The 16,526-nt window shown below is 37.4% G+C and overlaps 4 protein-coding genes across 4 annotated transcripts; 2 read left to right on the top strand and 2 right to left on the bottom strand.

The window, feature by feature from the left end:
- The first annotated feature begins 166 nt into the window (after positions 1 to 166).
- LOC121252436 (photosystem I reaction center subunit IV B, chloroplastic-like) lies at positions 167 to 1,676 on the top strand. Its single transcript, XM_041152064.1, has 3 exons — positions 167 to 526; positions 1,328 to 1,393; positions 1,509 to 1,676. Exons 1-3 carry the CDS (start codon positions 272 to 274, stop codon positions 1,608 to 1,610), a joined length of 423 nt encoding a protein of 140 aa, XP_041007998.1. The 5' UTR covers positions 167 to 271; the 3' UTR covers positions 1,611 to 1,676.
- A 1,349-nt stretch (positions 1,677 to 3,025) lies between these two features.
- Positions 3,026 to 6,027, bottom strand: LOC121252435 (protein LOW PSII ACCUMULATION 1, chloroplastic). Its single transcript, XM_041152062.1, has 4 exons — positions 5,678 to 6,027; positions 4,313 to 4,885; positions 4,177 to 4,227; positions 3,026 to 3,830 (listed from the first exon to the last, which is right to left on the bottom strand). Exons 1-4 carry the CDS (start codon positions 5,929 to 5,931, stop codon positions 3,689 to 3,691), a joined length of 1,020 nt encoding a protein of 339 aa, XP_041007996.1. The 5' UTR covers positions 5,932 to 6,027; the 3' UTR covers positions 3,026 to 3,688.
- A 1,204-nt stretch (positions 6,028 to 7,231) lies between these two features.
- LOC121251455 (probable glutathione S-transferase) lies at positions 7,232 to 8,683 on the top strand. The gene is made up of 2 exons (XM_041150714.1): positions 7,232 to 7,688; positions 7,859 to 8,683. Exons 1-2 carry the CDS (start codon positions 7,380 to 7,382, stop codon positions 8,219 to 8,221), a joined length of 672 nt encoding a protein of 223 aa, XP_041006648.1. The 5' UTR covers positions 7,232 to 7,379; the 3' UTR covers positions 8,222 to 8,683.
- Positions 8,684 to 13,226: 4,543 nt separating this feature from the next.
- On the bottom strand, positions 13,227 to 15,435 carry LOC121251454 (probable indole-3-pyruvate monooxygenase YUCCA8). Its single transcript, XM_041150713.1, has 3 exons — positions 14,476 to 15,435; positions 13,994 to 14,368; positions 13,227 to 13,689 (listed from the first exon to the last, which is right to left on the bottom strand). Exons 1-3 carry the CDS (start codon positions 15,148 to 15,150, stop codon positions 13,249 to 13,251), a joined length of 1,491 nt encoding a protein of 496 aa, XP_041006647.1. The 5' UTR covers positions 15,151 to 15,435; the 3' UTR covers positions 13,227 to 13,248.
- Between the last annotated feature and the right edge of the window lie 1,091 nt (positions 15,436 to 16,526).

The raw sequence follows: 16,526 nt of genomic DNA, 5'->3' as shown, positions 1-16,526 counted from the left end.
ATACGCCATACACCCAGTAAGCAAAAGAAGACAAAAAGAGAAAAAAAAACACAGATGACATGTAATCACATTATCCAAAGAAATGGGATATGGTACACAGGTGGCAGCACCCTAGTGGAGGAAACGATTGAGTTAACTTGCAAGGATCAGATAATTCTCACAAAGTTTATTCAAAGCCTCTCGAATCTTTTATTCTATTTTGTCCGACGTTTACTTTTAAGCTTCATTCATTTTGAAGAGAAAGTGTGTGTGTGGGAGAGAGGAGCACAAGATGGCAAGCTGCAACATGGCATCAGCTGCTTCTGGGTTTGTGCTAACAGCAAATGTTACAGGCAGCACAAGCTCATCTGCTAGGAGCAGCATGTTATTCTTCCCTTTGAAGAACAACAGCAGCAGCAGCAGCAGTTCAAGGCTTGTTGTTAGGGCAGCTGAGGAGGGGGCAGCTCCACCAGCCGCCCCTGCACCAGTTGGAAGTGAAGCTCCAAAGCCTAAGCCACCTCCAATTGGTCCCAAAAGAGGTGCTAAGGTGAGTTCCCAGTTTACACACACATATATATGTAGTGAAAGTGCCAAATGCATTGATTGCAAAGCATATATACTTGCAGTAGATGAAGGTTCTTTATAATAATACATGCTTAATTTGGTAAAGAGAATTTCTGGGAAAACAAACTGCCATGAAAGCCTATATAGGATGATAGTGATATCACTCTTCTTGGTCCAATAGCTGGGCTTTGCAACAAGTTCAACCCATAATTAAATAACCCAAACGAAGGTAGGACTTTCATCCCACCTGAAATGTTAGCAGCTATCTAGCTCTGAAGAGGAGCTGTGAGGTGCAGACGTGTGATATTTGTGGTGGGGATTCATAGCATATTGGATATTTTCAAATTGATCGATTTTCAAAAGAAAATACATAAGCAAATTGCCACAAAGAAGAGGCAGCTTTAAGAAAAGTGCAATCTTGAGAAGCAAAAACGTCTCATAATACTTGTGATTCTATATCCTACTATCAGGGACTAGTAGAATTGGCTAAGTCAAAGTTATTTGTTTCCATTTCACAAGTTTTAGGCTTGTTTGGATAGTAAAAGTGTTTCATCTCATCTCATCATTACAATTTTTTTAATTCTCGCACAAAATATAATAAACAATTCAACTTTTTCAAATCTCAAATCAATAATAATATTCTAATAATTTTTTATTCAACTTTCATATAAAACTATCTCATCTCATCTCAGTATCCAAACGTGACCGGTACCTCTTCCCATCATCTTTTACATGTATAATTTGGGCAACAAAAGTGAATGAAAGCATTACTTGCACTGCACAGGTTAAGATTCTTAGGAGAGAGTCTTACTGGTACAATGGCATTGGATCTGTGGTAGCTGTCGACCAGGTCTGTGCTCTGCCTTTCTTTTCCCTTCAATGTTACTCTTTTTTTTTTTTTTTTTTTCAACATTACAAATTAAGCATAAGTATTTGACTCTCTATGGAAAAAATGTGTATCACAGGACCCAAAGACTCGCTACCCAGTGGTGGTTCGGTTCAACAAAGTTAACTATGCAAATGTATCTACAAATAACTATGCATTGGATGAGATTGTAGAAGTTTAATGAGTCATGATATGGTTGTTGTACTGTTATTATAATTGTAATTCTCCCCACTATTCCACCCTCTTAGCTTCAGCTTGATTGTGCCGGGAATCTGTATCATACTCTCTTTGTTCTTGTGTTGTTCGTCCTTATAATGTTATGATTGCTGCTCAGAATATCCAAATCGATATTGTTCATTACACACACGATACTGGCTGTAATCTGAACCAGTTGTAAGAATAAAAAGGCCAAGATTACAGGAAAATCTCTTGCGCCTTCCCCATAAGTTTTCCTTTGCACCCAGTTAGGTACATGTAATATTGTTGTGAACATCAAATTATAAGATGAGGATTGTTGCATTCTTCATTTTCATTGTAAAAATCGAATAACTGATTAAGAACAAAGCAAGCGTGAACCAAGGAAGCACAAAAATACACTCTTTTTATTTGGTAGTTCGGCATAGCTTCAATGCGATTTGCATAAAATGGCTGTGCTACAATACTCAAACTTGGCGCGTTACGCTTGAGAGTCCAAGATTGTTCCATTGCATCAGACAATCGTCCAGCTATCCAGAAGCCAAAATTAGCCAACCATTCATGCATATATTCTGCTGAACTTCAAAACTCTAATAATTGTTGCTTGCTTCAGTATAAAACAAGACCTGACAAATTACAAAAAAAAAAACTGTTAATAATAAAGCATATAGAGGATTCTCATACATTCTCAAAAGGGTCAATACCTAACGATAATCCCATTAAAGTCGGGTCTTGAGAGGGATGACTTACCCTCCCATCCTTTTGAACATATTCTCATCCCAAGATTGATAGAAACTGTTCCTTTGCCAAAGATATATCATCACATTGATTACAATGAGGAGAAATATTCTTGGTTGCATGATTATACAACAACAATTAACTAATTCATTTATCTAAATTACTAATACCATCCATCCAGTTATATGCAGGATGGTTCAGTCTCCATTGACGTCTCATCCAATGATCAACTACAAGTCTACATCTGAAGTGCAGGGCTGACAAAATTAAACCATTCTAAAATTATTCCACTAATGGAAAAATGCTAAAACACCCTCATTTAAGTTGCATTTCTGGACACAAACTGAAAAGGTCTAACCTTGTACAACCATAAGATTGGTAGCAGAACCTTGTGAGTCCTTGTAGTGGATGTGCCAGAGGGTTGGTGGAGCAAATGAAATGGAAGATCTGGACAATGCCTCCTCACCAATTTGGCATGAATGCTTGTATCCAAAGCTTCTGCTTGAATGGTGGAAGCAAGGCAGAATTTATTCAGCAATTGCAATTATTTGTAGACAAGTTACACATGGCTAATAGGATTTTTGGCCCTTCATGTGTTCTTTGGCAGAGCTGCAGGTCCAAAGTTCAAGAAAAACTGGTGTGTGAGTGTATTGTTTTTGGGGGTGGGGGTGGGGGAGGGGGAGAGAGAGAGATGCACAATTTTCCCAGTTTGGAGCAGCCTGTTATGATAACTATAATGAATTTTAGAGCTAATAAAACAATAGGAAAAAACTGTTCATTTCCTTTTCTTGTGATAACCATCAAAATTAACCTTGGCACTTTCAAATTCAACGCTTAGTAGTAGATCCTACTGTTCATATTTTTGGCAGAGAATCAATCGCAGACGTTTTCACAGTCATGATCTTCATTGTGTTGGTGAAATATCTTCCAAATAGTTAAAAGTAGGAGCAATTCAATAACTTAATACATATGCCTCCAGCATGATATCATAATAAACACGTTCATCATCATACCTTGCCATTGATAACAATCCTTCCTTGTACATCAAAAGAATAATACAAAGAAATTACTAATAATCTTGCTCCCAAGAAAAAAAAGTTGGCTATATGTTAAATGCACGAGAAAAACCTATTCTAACAGAACACTTCATAGGTAGGAAGTCAAGGGAGGAGAGAAAAAAGAACACATAAATTAAAGTATAAATAACCAACAGATATCTCTAAATTCACAAGAAGGCATCATATCTTTATCATGAAGGAGTGAAGGGAGGTATTATAATTCCAGGAAACTGTGGAGAAAGAGCCGTTTGTAAACAAGATACTTTCTTCAAAGTATTCTTCCATCCATGCCATCCAGAAGACCTGACCACATCCCCTTTACAGGAGGTAATTGTGCAACAAAAGCATTCCAAGGAGGGTAACCAACGCCACTGCCACGGACACGCCCATCCATCCGCAAAGATAGATACCTGCAAAATGAATTACAAAAACTACAATCGCTTAAACATACTTATGCTAACTAACCACAAGTATTCGAAGAGCATCTGTCCCACAAACACACCTTTTACAGCTGATTATATGGATTGAAAAACTCAGTAAAATTTGTCTTTCCATCTCTAGAGATGAACAATGATTCAGGCGATATTTGATTACTATCAAAAGGAAAGAAAATAAATACGAGAATTAAATAAGCGGGTGTGGTTGGTGGGGGTTGGAACCTAACATCGTGTGAATTATAATAGAATAAGGTATGCATATATGCATGTCAAATTCATGAACTTCACTGTTCAAATGTATAATACATAGAATACTTACACAGGAGAATCAGAGGAGACACCAGCCTGCTTCTTCTGTTCATCTAACCACCTATTGTTGATAAGGAGAACATTAGCTATGAGAGAGATAGCAATGGTTTTATAAACTCTTTTTTTTAATGAACCTGGTTACTCACTTGGACCACTCAGAAATATTAAAAGGAGCCAGCTGCCAGAGTCTCTTCCTTTTGGCCGTAATATCCTGTGTCTCTTCATTTTCATCGAACTCAAAACCAGGTAGATTTCCATCTGTAGCAAAGGGTACTACAAGCACCCCTCTGTCCAAAAGGCTTTCAGTGAAAGGTTCACTTAATCGAAAAGACTCTGAAACAAAGGATGCAGGGCCAGCACAGATTACAAGGCGAGCAATCCCTCTGAAAGAGTTGAGAGGAATAACCCTCTTTTCGTCCACACGGAGCTTAAGATTTGAAAGGCTTTCCTCTCTTGAGAGCCTAGCCAGTTGTGCATTCTTAGCAGTATTATCCCTTGAATAAAGAAATGCAAAAAGAGATACTGCTCCAATGTCTATGCCAAGACCGTTCAAAATTTCAGGTACTGCGGCCGCTCTTGATGAATTTGTTAGTGCAGCAATCAATTGTGTGGTTGCTATTAATCCCCCCAGAGTACCACTAGCTATGAAAGCAAGATAAAAGAACATCCGAAAAGACCGAAAGGGAGAGAGAACTTCGCTGCGTATCTTGGCTGTAGAACTGGAGAACAAATAAAATTATGCTTACAAGGGAGCCTCACATGTAAAACAGAACTTGATAACAGAAGCATGAGTTGGAAGAACTATGAAAAAGAATATAGAAATAACTGCAATGAGAAGGGAGAATCAAGGTTTGCCACGGCCATGAACGCAATGAAGGCCGAGCAGAGTGTCATATTCCAAAACTAAGAAACAAAACCATACAGAAAAGGTACGGATGACAAATAATTAGTCTTTAAGTCTATGTTATCTGCACAAATGACCCGATCCGATAATTTTTTCTATAGTTACTTCTTTCAACTGATAAATGTTGTGGCTGCTTGCACATGAAAGACCTCATTTTACCGGCCTAGAACCCTGCAAGAATGCAGTAATGCAAATCTTGCATTCTTATAGTCACAAGACCCAACGAGTCAGTACATAACTATGTTAAGGAAAATTTCATTTGGGGTAGGTACAAGCATAAGGGGACCTAAACGTAAACGTACCTTATCCTAACACGAAAATTTAAGCCCTCAAATCACAGATAATGAACCTAGAAAGTCAGAACCAGATGCTAAACCAAAACTAATACCTAAATGATGAATACAATTCAGAGAGGGAAGCAACCACAAAAATTTGTATGCGCAACGTTTGCTCGAGACGTGGGACTTAACCCTCTCACTTTACTCACAATAATACATGCCACAGTAAAGCACTGAACATCCAAAAGAAATTCTAAACTCCAAAACAGCCACAATCAAAATTTAGTATGTAAGCAAGCGGAGAGAAGAGAGTGAGAGAGAGACAGCACCTAATTTCTGTAGATGGGGAAGACTTATTAGCAGTGGAGCGGGTGATAGTTGAAGAACCTCGCTTTGGGGTGCGTGGAGAGTGGGATGATGCTGCAACACAGTTGATAGAATGGACCCATCCAGTGTTTCTAAGAACATGAGATGGACAGCAGAGGAATCTGAAGATTTTGTCGTTGTTGTTGCTGCCGCCTTTGGATTGATGAGGAGAATTCGGAGGTCCGAGAACGTACGGACCGTTAGCTACAGAGGCCATGGCTATGCTCTATTTTCGCTGGTGAAAGTTCGCCGCTTGTTCGCATATTGTTTCGCTAACCCGTGTTTTTGGATGGATGACCAAAATACTGCCACGAAGACGCTTGACCGTTGCCACCTCCTTGTTCCATTATTGTATACCTCGGATAATTTGTAATATTTCTATAATTATTTTTAATTTGAAAAGAATAATTTTACGTATAATTGTGAAATATGTAAATATTATATAATTTTTTTAAAAAATAGCACAGTTTATTATTAAAAAATTAATTTTTGTTTTATGGATCTTATATTTTATTCACTTTTTTTAAAATGATTAAAAATAATTACGCGACGTTGCACAATTCACAATTATAAATATATTTTTTATACTAGTATATTTTCATAAAGAAAAAATTCAATCATGCTTTTTTTTTTTTTTTTTAAATGAGAGAAAGGGGTAAGGTTGCATCTTTATTGAGCGTGATCGTAGTAGTATTTTATTAGTGGAGAATTGGATAGAAGAGGTTTAGATAATAGAAAGTTAGTCTCATTCAAATCGAGTATGTGCCATAATCTAGAACTCAGTTTTAGAAAATTCAATAAATCTTCAGACAACTAGCACTACTAGTTTAAGGCAAATTCAATCTTTCAAGTTGAATCTAAGCTTAGTTTAGACCCAGCTCCTCTAAAAACTTCAATAAATTTTAGAAGGTTAATACTAATAACACTTAACCTCCTGTTTGGATAGTGAGATGAGATGAGATGGTTTTAAATAAAAGTTAAAAGTTAAATAAAATATTATTAGAATATTAATTTTTAATATTATTATTATTTTGTGATTTGAAAATATTGAATTATTTATTATATTTTGTATAAAAATTTTAAAAAATTATAATATTAAGATGAGATAGTTTTCTAATCCAAACAGTGCCTTAATACATCTCAAACAGTGTGAAAGTAATCCAAATACCATTGAACCAACTTTTAATGGTTTATAAGCTTATATCAAATTTATTAATAATATATCAGCATGTCACATCAATTAATATAAAAACATTACAATTCAGTAATGAGTCCCAAATAAATAATATGTTTACGCTATGCAACAAAACTCTTTCGATAAAATTCCAATGCCTAAACCTTTTTTTTTCCATGAAAGAAAGTCAGATCGAATATTAGTGTTTATCACTTATCTGAAGAGCATTGATTTTCTTCGTCAAAATACCATATTGGTCAATCTGAAATGTCTATTTTATGGCCAATACTATCATGCACAATCTCGTGGGAAACTTCATCGAAGATGTCCCAGGCTCTCAAGCATAACAAAAGCATTTAAATAAATAAAGTCACTTATAATCTTTTGAATTTTAGAAGCTTATAACAGACCAAGAAAAACCCAATTCATGATTTGTTCAACTGCCCGAACTCCTTACCAGGTTAGAAAGAAAAAGCATATACCTTACAAGAATGGAAGAAGTGAAGTTACTTGGAGCTTGGCCTAGTGTTTATGGCTACAGAGTGATATGGGCTCTGAAGCTCAAGGGTGTCAAATTTGAATATGTAGAAGAGGATCTTTCCAATAAGAGTGATCTTCTTTTGAAGTATAACCCAGTTCATAAGAAGATCCCTGTGCTCGTTCATGGTGGAAATCCAATTGCTGAGTCCACTGTTATTGTTGAGTACATTGAGGAGGTTTGGCCACATGATCCCTTGCTTCCGGATGATCCATATGAGAAAGCCAGGGCTCGGTTTTGGACAAAGTTTGAAGAGGACAAGGTAATACATATTTTTAATCTCTCTATTTATTTCAACTTCTTTGGTTTCAAATTGTTTCAAGGATTATTCTTTTGCTTGATAAAAGTGAACTGGAAAGTGTCAAAAAATCTGGATCAAAAACCAGAAAATTCGACTGAGTCTCTCTAATCACATGTTTCTGGATTCGATAGAGCCCCACTTTCTTTGGTTTCTTTCATTTTGTGGGAGAAGAGCAAGAGAAGGCAACAAGAGAAGCCAAAGAGGTGCTGAAAATAATAGAAGATCATGGACTTGGGGATAGGCAGTTTTTTGGAGGCACTAAGATTGGACTAACAGACCTAGCCTTTGGATGGTTAGCAGCTGGCTGGCTTGACGTCGTGGAAGAAGCAGTTGGTGTCAAACTGATGGAAGCTAATAGCTTTCCACGCTTACATGCTTGGACTAAACGCTTCAAGGAAGTCCCTGTGATCAAAGAGAACCTTCCTGCTCGAGATGACATGTTGCCATATTTCAAGCGCCTGAGGCAGATGTTTATTGCATCTGCAACATCATAAATGTCAGCTTTAGAATTTTCCATGTATGTTGTGTTCTTTATGTTTCGTTATTCAGAGTTGGAGTTGAGCTTGGCCAATATCTATCATTTGAGATATATCTATTATCTATGCGGCTAAGATTTACAAATTTATTTCCATCCAAGTACAAAAAGAAGTGAATACGTTTTGGGCCAAACTGCACCAAAGGCTTCGAAGGGTAGTGAGGCCCTTTGTTGTCATTGAGAATGCCTGAGGAGTTTTGCAACTCTTGAGCAGTTAACCCATTTAGATTTTGTCTGGCTTTATTTGTGATGGCTCTGTTAGTTAGCTTGCTTGGAATCAAGGGATTGGGGTTGGGTTTCGGGTAGAGTTTTAGTTCTACGGGAAACAAGGGGCTGTGGTGCGGTTTGGTGTATTTTGAGTTTTTTTTCATGAGCTTTTTGGGTCATTTTGGGTAAGGTGTTTTTTTGTTTACATTTAGAGTACTTGGTTTCTCCTTTTGATATATATAATATTTTTACTTATCGAAAAAAAAAAAAAAAGAGTAAGCTTGCTTGTTATTTCTGAGCAATTTTCATCCTTCAGCCAATTTGTTATGGGCTTTGTATATTAACATACTTTGTTTGGCTCGATAAATGCTTAACAAGCATGGAGACAGACTAGAGTGCCTGATTAGAAACCTACTGAACAGATTCCTATTCCTAGTAGTTCTAATTTTTTTCGTTTGATGTATATATGGGCCACTATATACCTTAAAACTCATGATTTGACAAGATGCTTGTGCAATGATGGAGGTTCTTTCCCAGGGAATGAAAAGGAATCGCAAGATACCTCGAGTGATATTGTTAACTTGTGCAAATATATGCAAACACAGCTCACAGACAATCATGTAAGGTTATGTTTACACTCTGATAGTGGAAATATAAGTCTTAGGCAACCATGCTAGGAAACCTAATCTGGATAATGATGTGAAGGTAGGAAACACAAACACACACACACACATACTCACTTGTATTCTCAAATCTCAAATCCAGTGGACCCATTTCTTTCTTCCCCACTTCTTCCAGTACTGTGCCCATTTCAATGCCTCTATTTGCGGCTTGTAATTTTAAAGGTTTAAGAAGAAAATATGATTTGATGATTTTGTATTTCCTGTCAATCAATTATAAGATTCAAGAATTTTGACTAAACATTTCCAATTTGCATTTACAGTTTGTTTGATGTAGGCAATGATTTGTTTAGGACAATTTAAGCCTGATCTGATTGAAATGACTATGTGCTTGTTTCATTTCATGAGATAGTTAGTTGATAGCAAGAGTTAAATACTGTCTAAGATGAAACCAGTCCAATGATTATTGTGCTTACATGAACACTGGAGAAAACATCAGGAAACGTTTTTCTGCCCAACTGTTATTATTCTGGCAGCAAAAAAAAAAAAAAAAAAAATTGCTGCAAAACCTGAAATAGTCAAACCATTAAATAATTTGGTTTCGACAATTTTCAGGTAAGAATTCTTGCTTCAGCGTATAGCTGGCAGATTTTGAGATTTGGTTGCACTAGCCTTAGCCTTCAGTGTGCTTATGGTGATCTACTGGGAACGTGACTTGTGATAATAGACCAGTCCTGTAATCACGGTTTTCCTCCGTCACAAGTGAGGGCAATCAATAAAATTGAGCACCGTCCTCTTCTTAAAAAAAAAAAAAGCCAGTCCTGTAACCTTGGACAAGATAAAGCAGGATGGACTGACAACTGAACATGCCAGCAGGTTAGAGGTAGCAGCCTAGTTAAGGGGATTTGATTTTGTCTATGACTCTATGGAACATGGTCATGAGGAATTGAACCCTACCCTTGTTGCTTCTGGCAGATGCAAAACATACTATACAATTTAATTTTGACCTATCAAGTAGTGTGAGTCTGACACTCTAGTCACTATCTTAGTGATACCATGAATGTTCTGGAGTTTTATTTCATCAGAATGACATGGAACCTGTGTGTCAGCCTGGATAGGATAAAGCATATTTGGAAATAACAGAGATTATAGTTCGAAAGTAATGAACTTATTACAACCCTCCTATTCTTCTGATATCCACAAAATGATTCCATGTGTTATACTTCAGATGAAAAATATGTCCAATAATTAAAAGGAGGCAGACACAGGCAACATAATTTCCAAAAGAGAAAAATAAGAAATGTAAAGAAACGATGTATTGATCTAATTTGGTTTGATAAAAAAGGAAAGTTCATATGTGGGAATGGAGTATTGTATGGTTTTTACTTTTTAGTATGTTTATTATTGGAAATGTGCCTCCCAGGAAAACCATCAAGTCGGTCAATTGAAATGTACTTAAAAGTACTAAAAAAGAGTACAGCATAATCTAATAAAGATATTATAAGAAAATAATTGAGGGTAATAGGTTGGATCTTTGGGGAAAAAGCTCAGCAGGCTATTGGCCTCAAGTTAAATCTCAAGCGTGACATTGTCGATTCCGGACTTGCTCAACTTTAGGTCTTAGAGCCAAAGGCCTGTGGCCTGGTTGGCATAACTCCCAACCTTCAAACTGGAGGTCTGAATTCGATACCACCTCCCCCAAATAAAATAAAATTTAAAAAAAAAAAAAAAAATTTAGGTCTTAGACTTAAAATCCAATACTTCTTTACTCCTCTGAACTACATATCCTTGCAGGTCCACCCTCCTGAATTAGATGACACAACCACGTGAAGGAAGAGATTTACTTTTGCAGACTAACAATGGTTAGTGAAAATGGGCCCTGGTGATGGGATAGTGGCAGGGGAAAATGGTGGCCATCCCATGTGTTATTTTACTGTTTTCCCACTAAATGTCTCGATTTAGAAGAGCTTGGAAACATCAAAATAGAATACAAAGACAAGGGACACAAACTGCAGCTGTTAAATGTAGTCAGGTTTTATAAAAAGTGAGTTGCTGATTTGAGGTTGTGGCAATGAAGAAAATAGATAGACCATTGAATTGAGAAGTTTCAGTTTTTCAATAAGTTGCACTGGGGCTCATGTGAGCTGTTTCTAGCACTGTTTTGAAATGCAAAGAATATAGAACAGGGCCTTATGGCGGCGCTGGTTCCAGTTTGGAGTCAATGGGCAGTGTTTTTGGGCTTTATTTCTATGTTATCTGATAATTTACATGCAGTATACTGAACGTCCAGTGGCAAAAAAATTGCAGTAGTTCCTTCCAGAGTCTACAGGACTCCATGTTTTGTCCTCATTTTTAACTTCTCTAGTCTCACTCCTAGTTATTTCTACTTGGGACAAGATAATTGGAACTTTATAGAAGTTTTCAACAAAACTCCTAACCCGTTGTCACACCATTTATTTATTTTATTTGCTGTCACTTATTAAAAAAAAAACAAAAAAAAAATATTTTTGTTTGACGGTGTGTTTGCTTTATGTTAAATAAGGTTAAATCGAACTACCTTAAGGAGCGGAATTCTCACAAGGTAGAATCTTTACTCGTCTTATAGCCCACGTCACTTTATTGTTTGCACTTCTACGTCGTTTAGAAAGCTACTAGAGTTTCTTAGAAAATTTCACACTTCAAGATCAAGAGATCTAGATGATTTCTCTAGGAAAATGAAGAGAGAGACAGAGAGGAGAGTTTTTTTTTTTTTTTTTTTTTTTTTTTTTTTTTTTTTTTTTTTTTTTTTTCAGGACTACTTTTACACTTAATGTACCTACTCTTATTTAAAGAGTCTTCACTCTTGGAAGTTAATTAACATCCCCACCCATGTGGACACTACCAATAAAATTGGAATTATCTGAAATCCCATAAGCCATCCCCTACTGCATGATTGATCTAATTATAAGGTATATATGTTTGCTTGCTATAAATTAGAATGCTGTAGAAACAGCCTTGTGATAGGTCATGGAGAATGGATAGTTGGATTTCTCTTTCACTTTAAAGCGAATTTAAATGTTTGACTTGTTATTCTTGGTTGTTGTGGATCTAAGGGGTTATGGAACTTCTGTCCATAGCTTTTGAATGAACTAGCTCAGCTGTGTACAGCTTTTAATATGTTGTAAACTCTTTCTGAATATCATTATTATATAATTGGCTATATATTGTGTGGGCAGGAAAAACCTTAACCATGCGGGAACTTAATTTTCTTGAAGTTGATATTGGAAACGTGGGAAAAGGAAAGGAACATTGTTAAATTGTTTAATAATTGAACTTTCTTTCTTAAACCTTAGTTTGAGTTTAGTACAGTTGTCTGCTACTTGTAGCTTGTTCAGATACAATCATTTCTGAAATTAATCACAGAAAAGTTTCATGATCGAGTCCGGGCAAAGTGAGAATGTTCAACTCTCTGTAATTTTTGTCTAGCATTCTGAGTTCTTCTCACATGAGTGCAAGCTTTCAAATATGCTTTACAGAGAAGATTTAACTGTAAAACTAGTTCTTTGTGCCTCTGTGATATCCATGTGCATGGCAACAGAGACTCTGTAAAATCTATATCATATCAGTGAGTTGGTCAACCTCAACTTCAAGATAATAATTTTAATGGGAATAGTGATGTGGAGCCATCTTGGAATATGGGTACAAGAGAAGAGAAAGAAGGTTGTGGGTGTTGTGGAGCTAGTTTCCATTGTAATGGGACCTACTCATCTGATGATAGATGCTAATGGGCAAGTTGCCAACCTGATGAAACATTGAGTCAGTGGGCCTTTTCCTTAATAAAGCTCTGATGGGTAAGGGAGGAAATGATGATAGGTGGTTTGATATTCAATAGCTAAATTTCAATAGGTCTAAACTCAGGGCGATGAACATCATTTCACATTTAAGACACAAGAATATTCTTTGTTTACTTGATCAGTAGTTGCAACTTCATTCTTGATAACTTAGGAGAAACCATTTATAGAACTTTTGAAAGAAAAAAGGTGGAGGAGGAAGATTGTCATTTGGTCTCTATCACTTGATATTAAAATGGCTGTGAAATTTACCGGGAATGAGGAATGAGCATACAAAACATAAATAGAAGGAGAGAGCATTGGGGGGGAAAGTAAACTGTCATTAAACTTCAAGGAAGTGTATGAAACTTCAAAACAAGAAGACAAAGCCTCATCATCCTTAGTCTACAAAATGCCCAAAACATTTTGAAAACTTGGGCCTTCGGAGAGGGCTCCGAGTCTGCCGTTGTCTCTTTCTTTGTGTGTTTATACAAAGTCAGTACTTTTATACACTGCAAGAATCTCACTAACAAATGGATGGTTAACATGGGAGTTTTTGAGTGTTTTTTGAACTGGGAAATGCATCTTCTATGGCAAGCGATGGTTCGCTTCTTTTGCTTGGTTTCCACTTTCCAGACCTGACCAATGTCTTGTGCTATTCTCACGGCATCTGAGGACGCACCAGAGAGCCCTCTCCTTGTGAACCCAACTGCATACAGTCCAGAATTTCCTTTCCATCCATTTGGGAATGGTGACTTTGGAAACCCATTCTTGGAGAAGAATTCACCTTCCTGAGCATAGCATAAACCAAAACAAGATTAGCCCATTTGAGTAAAATAAAGCATCAATCACCTAAAGAAATATTAAAAACAGAAAAAATCGTAGAAGCTTCCAAGATCATTTTTGTTTTGTAAAATATTATAGGTAATGGGACAAATTCTATGCGGCCATAAATGCTTGACCATCAGTTCAGAGACTGACATTTTTATCTGAGCAGGTTGAAAAACCAAACCAACTGCCACAACTGTCTTTCGAAAACCCAAAAAAGGAAAAGAAAAAATGAAGAAAAGCAGAGAAAATGAAAATTTTTCTCACCTTAAGCCAAGAAGGGACGTTGCTGCGGTATCCAGTAGCCAGAACAACTGAATCAAGATCAAGCTTTTCGCCATTAACAAACTCGACTACTTGTCCGGGTAGAAACCTCTTGATTCCAGGGACTACCTTAATGTCCCCGGATCTGATTTTCTCCAATGCGCCAATGTCCAAGACAGGGGTCTTCCCCATTGTGTTCTTATACTTCATTGGACCAACCTCCGGCCTTTTTAGCCCATATTTTTCAATGTTTCCTAGCACCAACCACGCCAAAATCAACAACAGCTTGTCAACCAACCAAAGGGGTAGCCATTTCATCATTGAAACTGCCAACTCAAACGTAGATTTTCCAAGGATTTCTCTTGGCAAGACATGGACCTGCACAGCAAAGACAGACAGAAAACATCCCATAAGAATCCAAACCCAGAAGCGCAATTTCATTGAAAGAGACTTAATTGTTTTGTTTTGCTATATGGAATACTTACCGAGCTACGACAAACCAAAGATGGCGAGGCATTGTGGTTGCAAAGATCAAGGGAAATTTCCATGCCTGAATTGCCACACCCCACGACTAATACTTTCTTCCCCCCGAACTTCTCGCCGGACTTGTACTCAGAAACGTGCATAGCGTCGCCTTCAAACTCGGCTAGTCCTTCAATATCAGGCATCACACACTCGGCATTTTCGCCGGTGGCCACCACAAGCCACCGGCTAATGTATTCGACTTCAGTGCGAGTCGAAGCAGCGCTTGTTGAAACAGTCTTGACCCGCCAAAGTCCGCTAGTCTCATCGTACCTAGCGGACTGAACGCACTCGTTGAATTGTGGGTTGATCTCAAAGTGCTTAGCATAGGATTCAAGATAGTTTATGAACTGTTTCTTTGTTGGGTATTCAGGGAAGTCTTGTGGGAAAGGAAGCTTAGGGAGCTGGCAAAATTGCTTGGGAAGGTGAAGCTTTAGCCTGTCGTAGGTGCGCTTTTGCCACAAGGATGCTATGCACTCAGCCCTTTCAAGGACTACAAAGGATACTCCTTGTTCTCTGAGGCAAGCCGCTGTGGCTAGCCCGGATGGCCCGGCACCGACTATGACCGGACCGTTAATCCAAATGCTTGGACGAGAGAAGAAATTCTCATGATCTGAAAGACGAAACAAGTTCTCCATTGTTGAGACGATTCTAGCTCTCAGTTACGGAAGAAACTAGGTTGAACAATAAAAGGTGTCGGACAGAAGCGGTTTTGGGGACAGCTTGAAGAGGATCAAAATGAAAAAAAAAAACACAAGAGATTGTGAGGAAGCTAGAGAGTGCTTGTGTTTTTGAGGTTTGAAACTTGGGAGGGAGCTTTGTCAGAGAAGAGAATGTGAGTTCGGTTTGGTTTGGAAGGAGAGGAGGGGGTGGAGGGGGCTTAAATAGTGGTACTGTTGGGCATAAGATGAGAGTGCATGTGATCCGGGGGTGGGAGTTAAATGCACTTCAAAGAGTCGGTCTCAAATCAAAAGCCTTTGCTTTCTTTATAATGTTATTAAATTTTAAGAAATAAAATATTGGGTCTTTCTCAATAATCGTGAGCTAAAAGATAATGCAATAGAGATTTAGTATGCATCAACTACTATTCATTCTCACACCCCATATTTATAATTTTTTCATGAATTGTGATGCTCTTTTTCATAAAACATAAGAGTGTTTTTCATAAAAAATGAGATGTAAGATAATGAATAGTGACTGATGAAAAGAATTTTTTCATACAAATAATAAAATTCGGCTGAGCTGCAAATATTAGGACGTTTTAAAATGACTTGGTCTAAACTTTAATTTGGAGAAATTTCACTAAACAAAACTCAAAAATTAAAAGAGAATTAGAAGGAGAATTAGGGAGAAATGAATTAAAGCGATGGGTCATGCTCATCTGATTCTATAGGCCCACAACGACTTCTGAGCCCTTCATTTTGAGTTAAAACTAAATACTTATATAGTCGGCTTCAAAGAGAAACCCGGAATCATGCATTGCTGACTAGGATGAAGAGCAGGTTCTCACGTGGAGGAGACCGGTCATCAAGTTGCAAAGTGGGGTCTCCTAAATCTTGGACCCCATAAGCCTGCTGCAAGCATTGGGATTGTGACTTGAAAGGCGGTTTTCTGGCCCACAAAGCCCATTCTGCCACCTGGGTTTCACACCACGTAAGTGCCGTGCCATATGTCGGCCTTACACATGTCAAACATACATGTTTACTAAGTTAGTTCCATACTTTGCTTTCAACTAAACAAAAGATCCACCTCCACCCATGGTATTAAGTTTCTGCCTTTCCACTTTAGTGATCATGAGCATTTTTAAATTTTTTTTTTTTTAAATTTTCTTAAAGAAGAAGAGGAAGTAGTTTTTTTATATAGCTTTAAGGAAAAATACTCTTAAGTACCATAATTTAGGCTACTAAAGAAGAAAAAGAGTTGAAAAGTCAAAATAATTAAACTTGGAAACAGGGGCGGAACTACTAAGGGGCTTGGGGGGCCTCGACCCCTCCAGATTTTTTAAAATTTGATG

Source organism: Juglans microcarpa x Juglans regia, chromosome 2S (assembly GCF_004785595.1).
Source record: "Juglans microcarpa x Juglans regia isolate MS1-56 chromosome 2S, Jm3101_v1.0, whole genome shotgun sequence".
NCBI classification, from domain to species: Eukaryota; Viridiplantae; Streptophyta; class Magnoliopsida; order Fagales; family Juglandaceae; genus Juglans; species Juglans microcarpa x Juglans regia.
This window is presented reverse-complemented; position numbering and strand designations above follow the sequence as displayed.

Coding starts and splice junctions, on each gene's coding strand:
- LOC121251454 (XM_041150713.1), bottom strand. CDS start 15,150: ATGGAGAACTTGTTTCGTCTTTCAGATCATGAGAATTTCTTCTCTCGT. Junction 14,369..14,475: donor CTTTGGTTTGTCGTAGCTCG/GTAAGTATTCCA, acceptor TTTGCTGTGCAG/GTCCATGTCTTGCCAAGAGA. Junction 13,690..13,993: donor ACGTCCCTTCTTGGCTTAAG/GTGAGAAAAATT, acceptor TGCTATGCTCAG/GAAGGTGAATTCTTCTCCAA.
- LOC121251455 (XM_041150714.1), top strand. CDS start 7,380: ATGGAAGAAGTGAAGTTACTTGGAGCTTGGCCTAGTGTTTATGGCTAC. Junction 7,689..7,858: donor CAAAGTTTGAAGAGGACAAG/GTAATACATATT, acceptor TGGATTCGATAG/AGCCCCACTTTCTTTGGTTT.
- LOC121252435 (XM_041152062.1), bottom strand. CDS start 5,931: ATGGCCTCTGTAGCTAACGGTCCGTACGTTCTCGGACCTCCGAATTCT. Junction 4,886..5,677: donor TCCCCATCTACAGAAATTAG/GTGCTGTCTCTC, acceptor TTTGTTCTCCAG/TTCTACAGCCAAGATACGCA. Junction 4,228..4,312: donor AATATTTCTGAGTGGTCCAA/GTGAGTAACCAG, acceptor TATCAACAATAG/GTGGTTAGATGAACAGAAGA.
- LOC121252436 (XM_041152064.1), top strand. CDS start 272: ATGGCAAGCTGCAACATGGCATCAGCTGCTTCTGGGTTTGTGCTAACA. Junction 527..1,327: donor GTCCCAAAAGAGGTGCTAAG/GTGAGTTCCCAG, acceptor TGCACTGCACAG/GTTAAGATTCTTAGGAGAGA. Junction 1,394..1,508: donor CTGTGGTAGCTGTCGACCAG/GTCTGTGCTCTG, acceptor TGTGTATCACAG/GACCCAAAGACTCGCTACCC.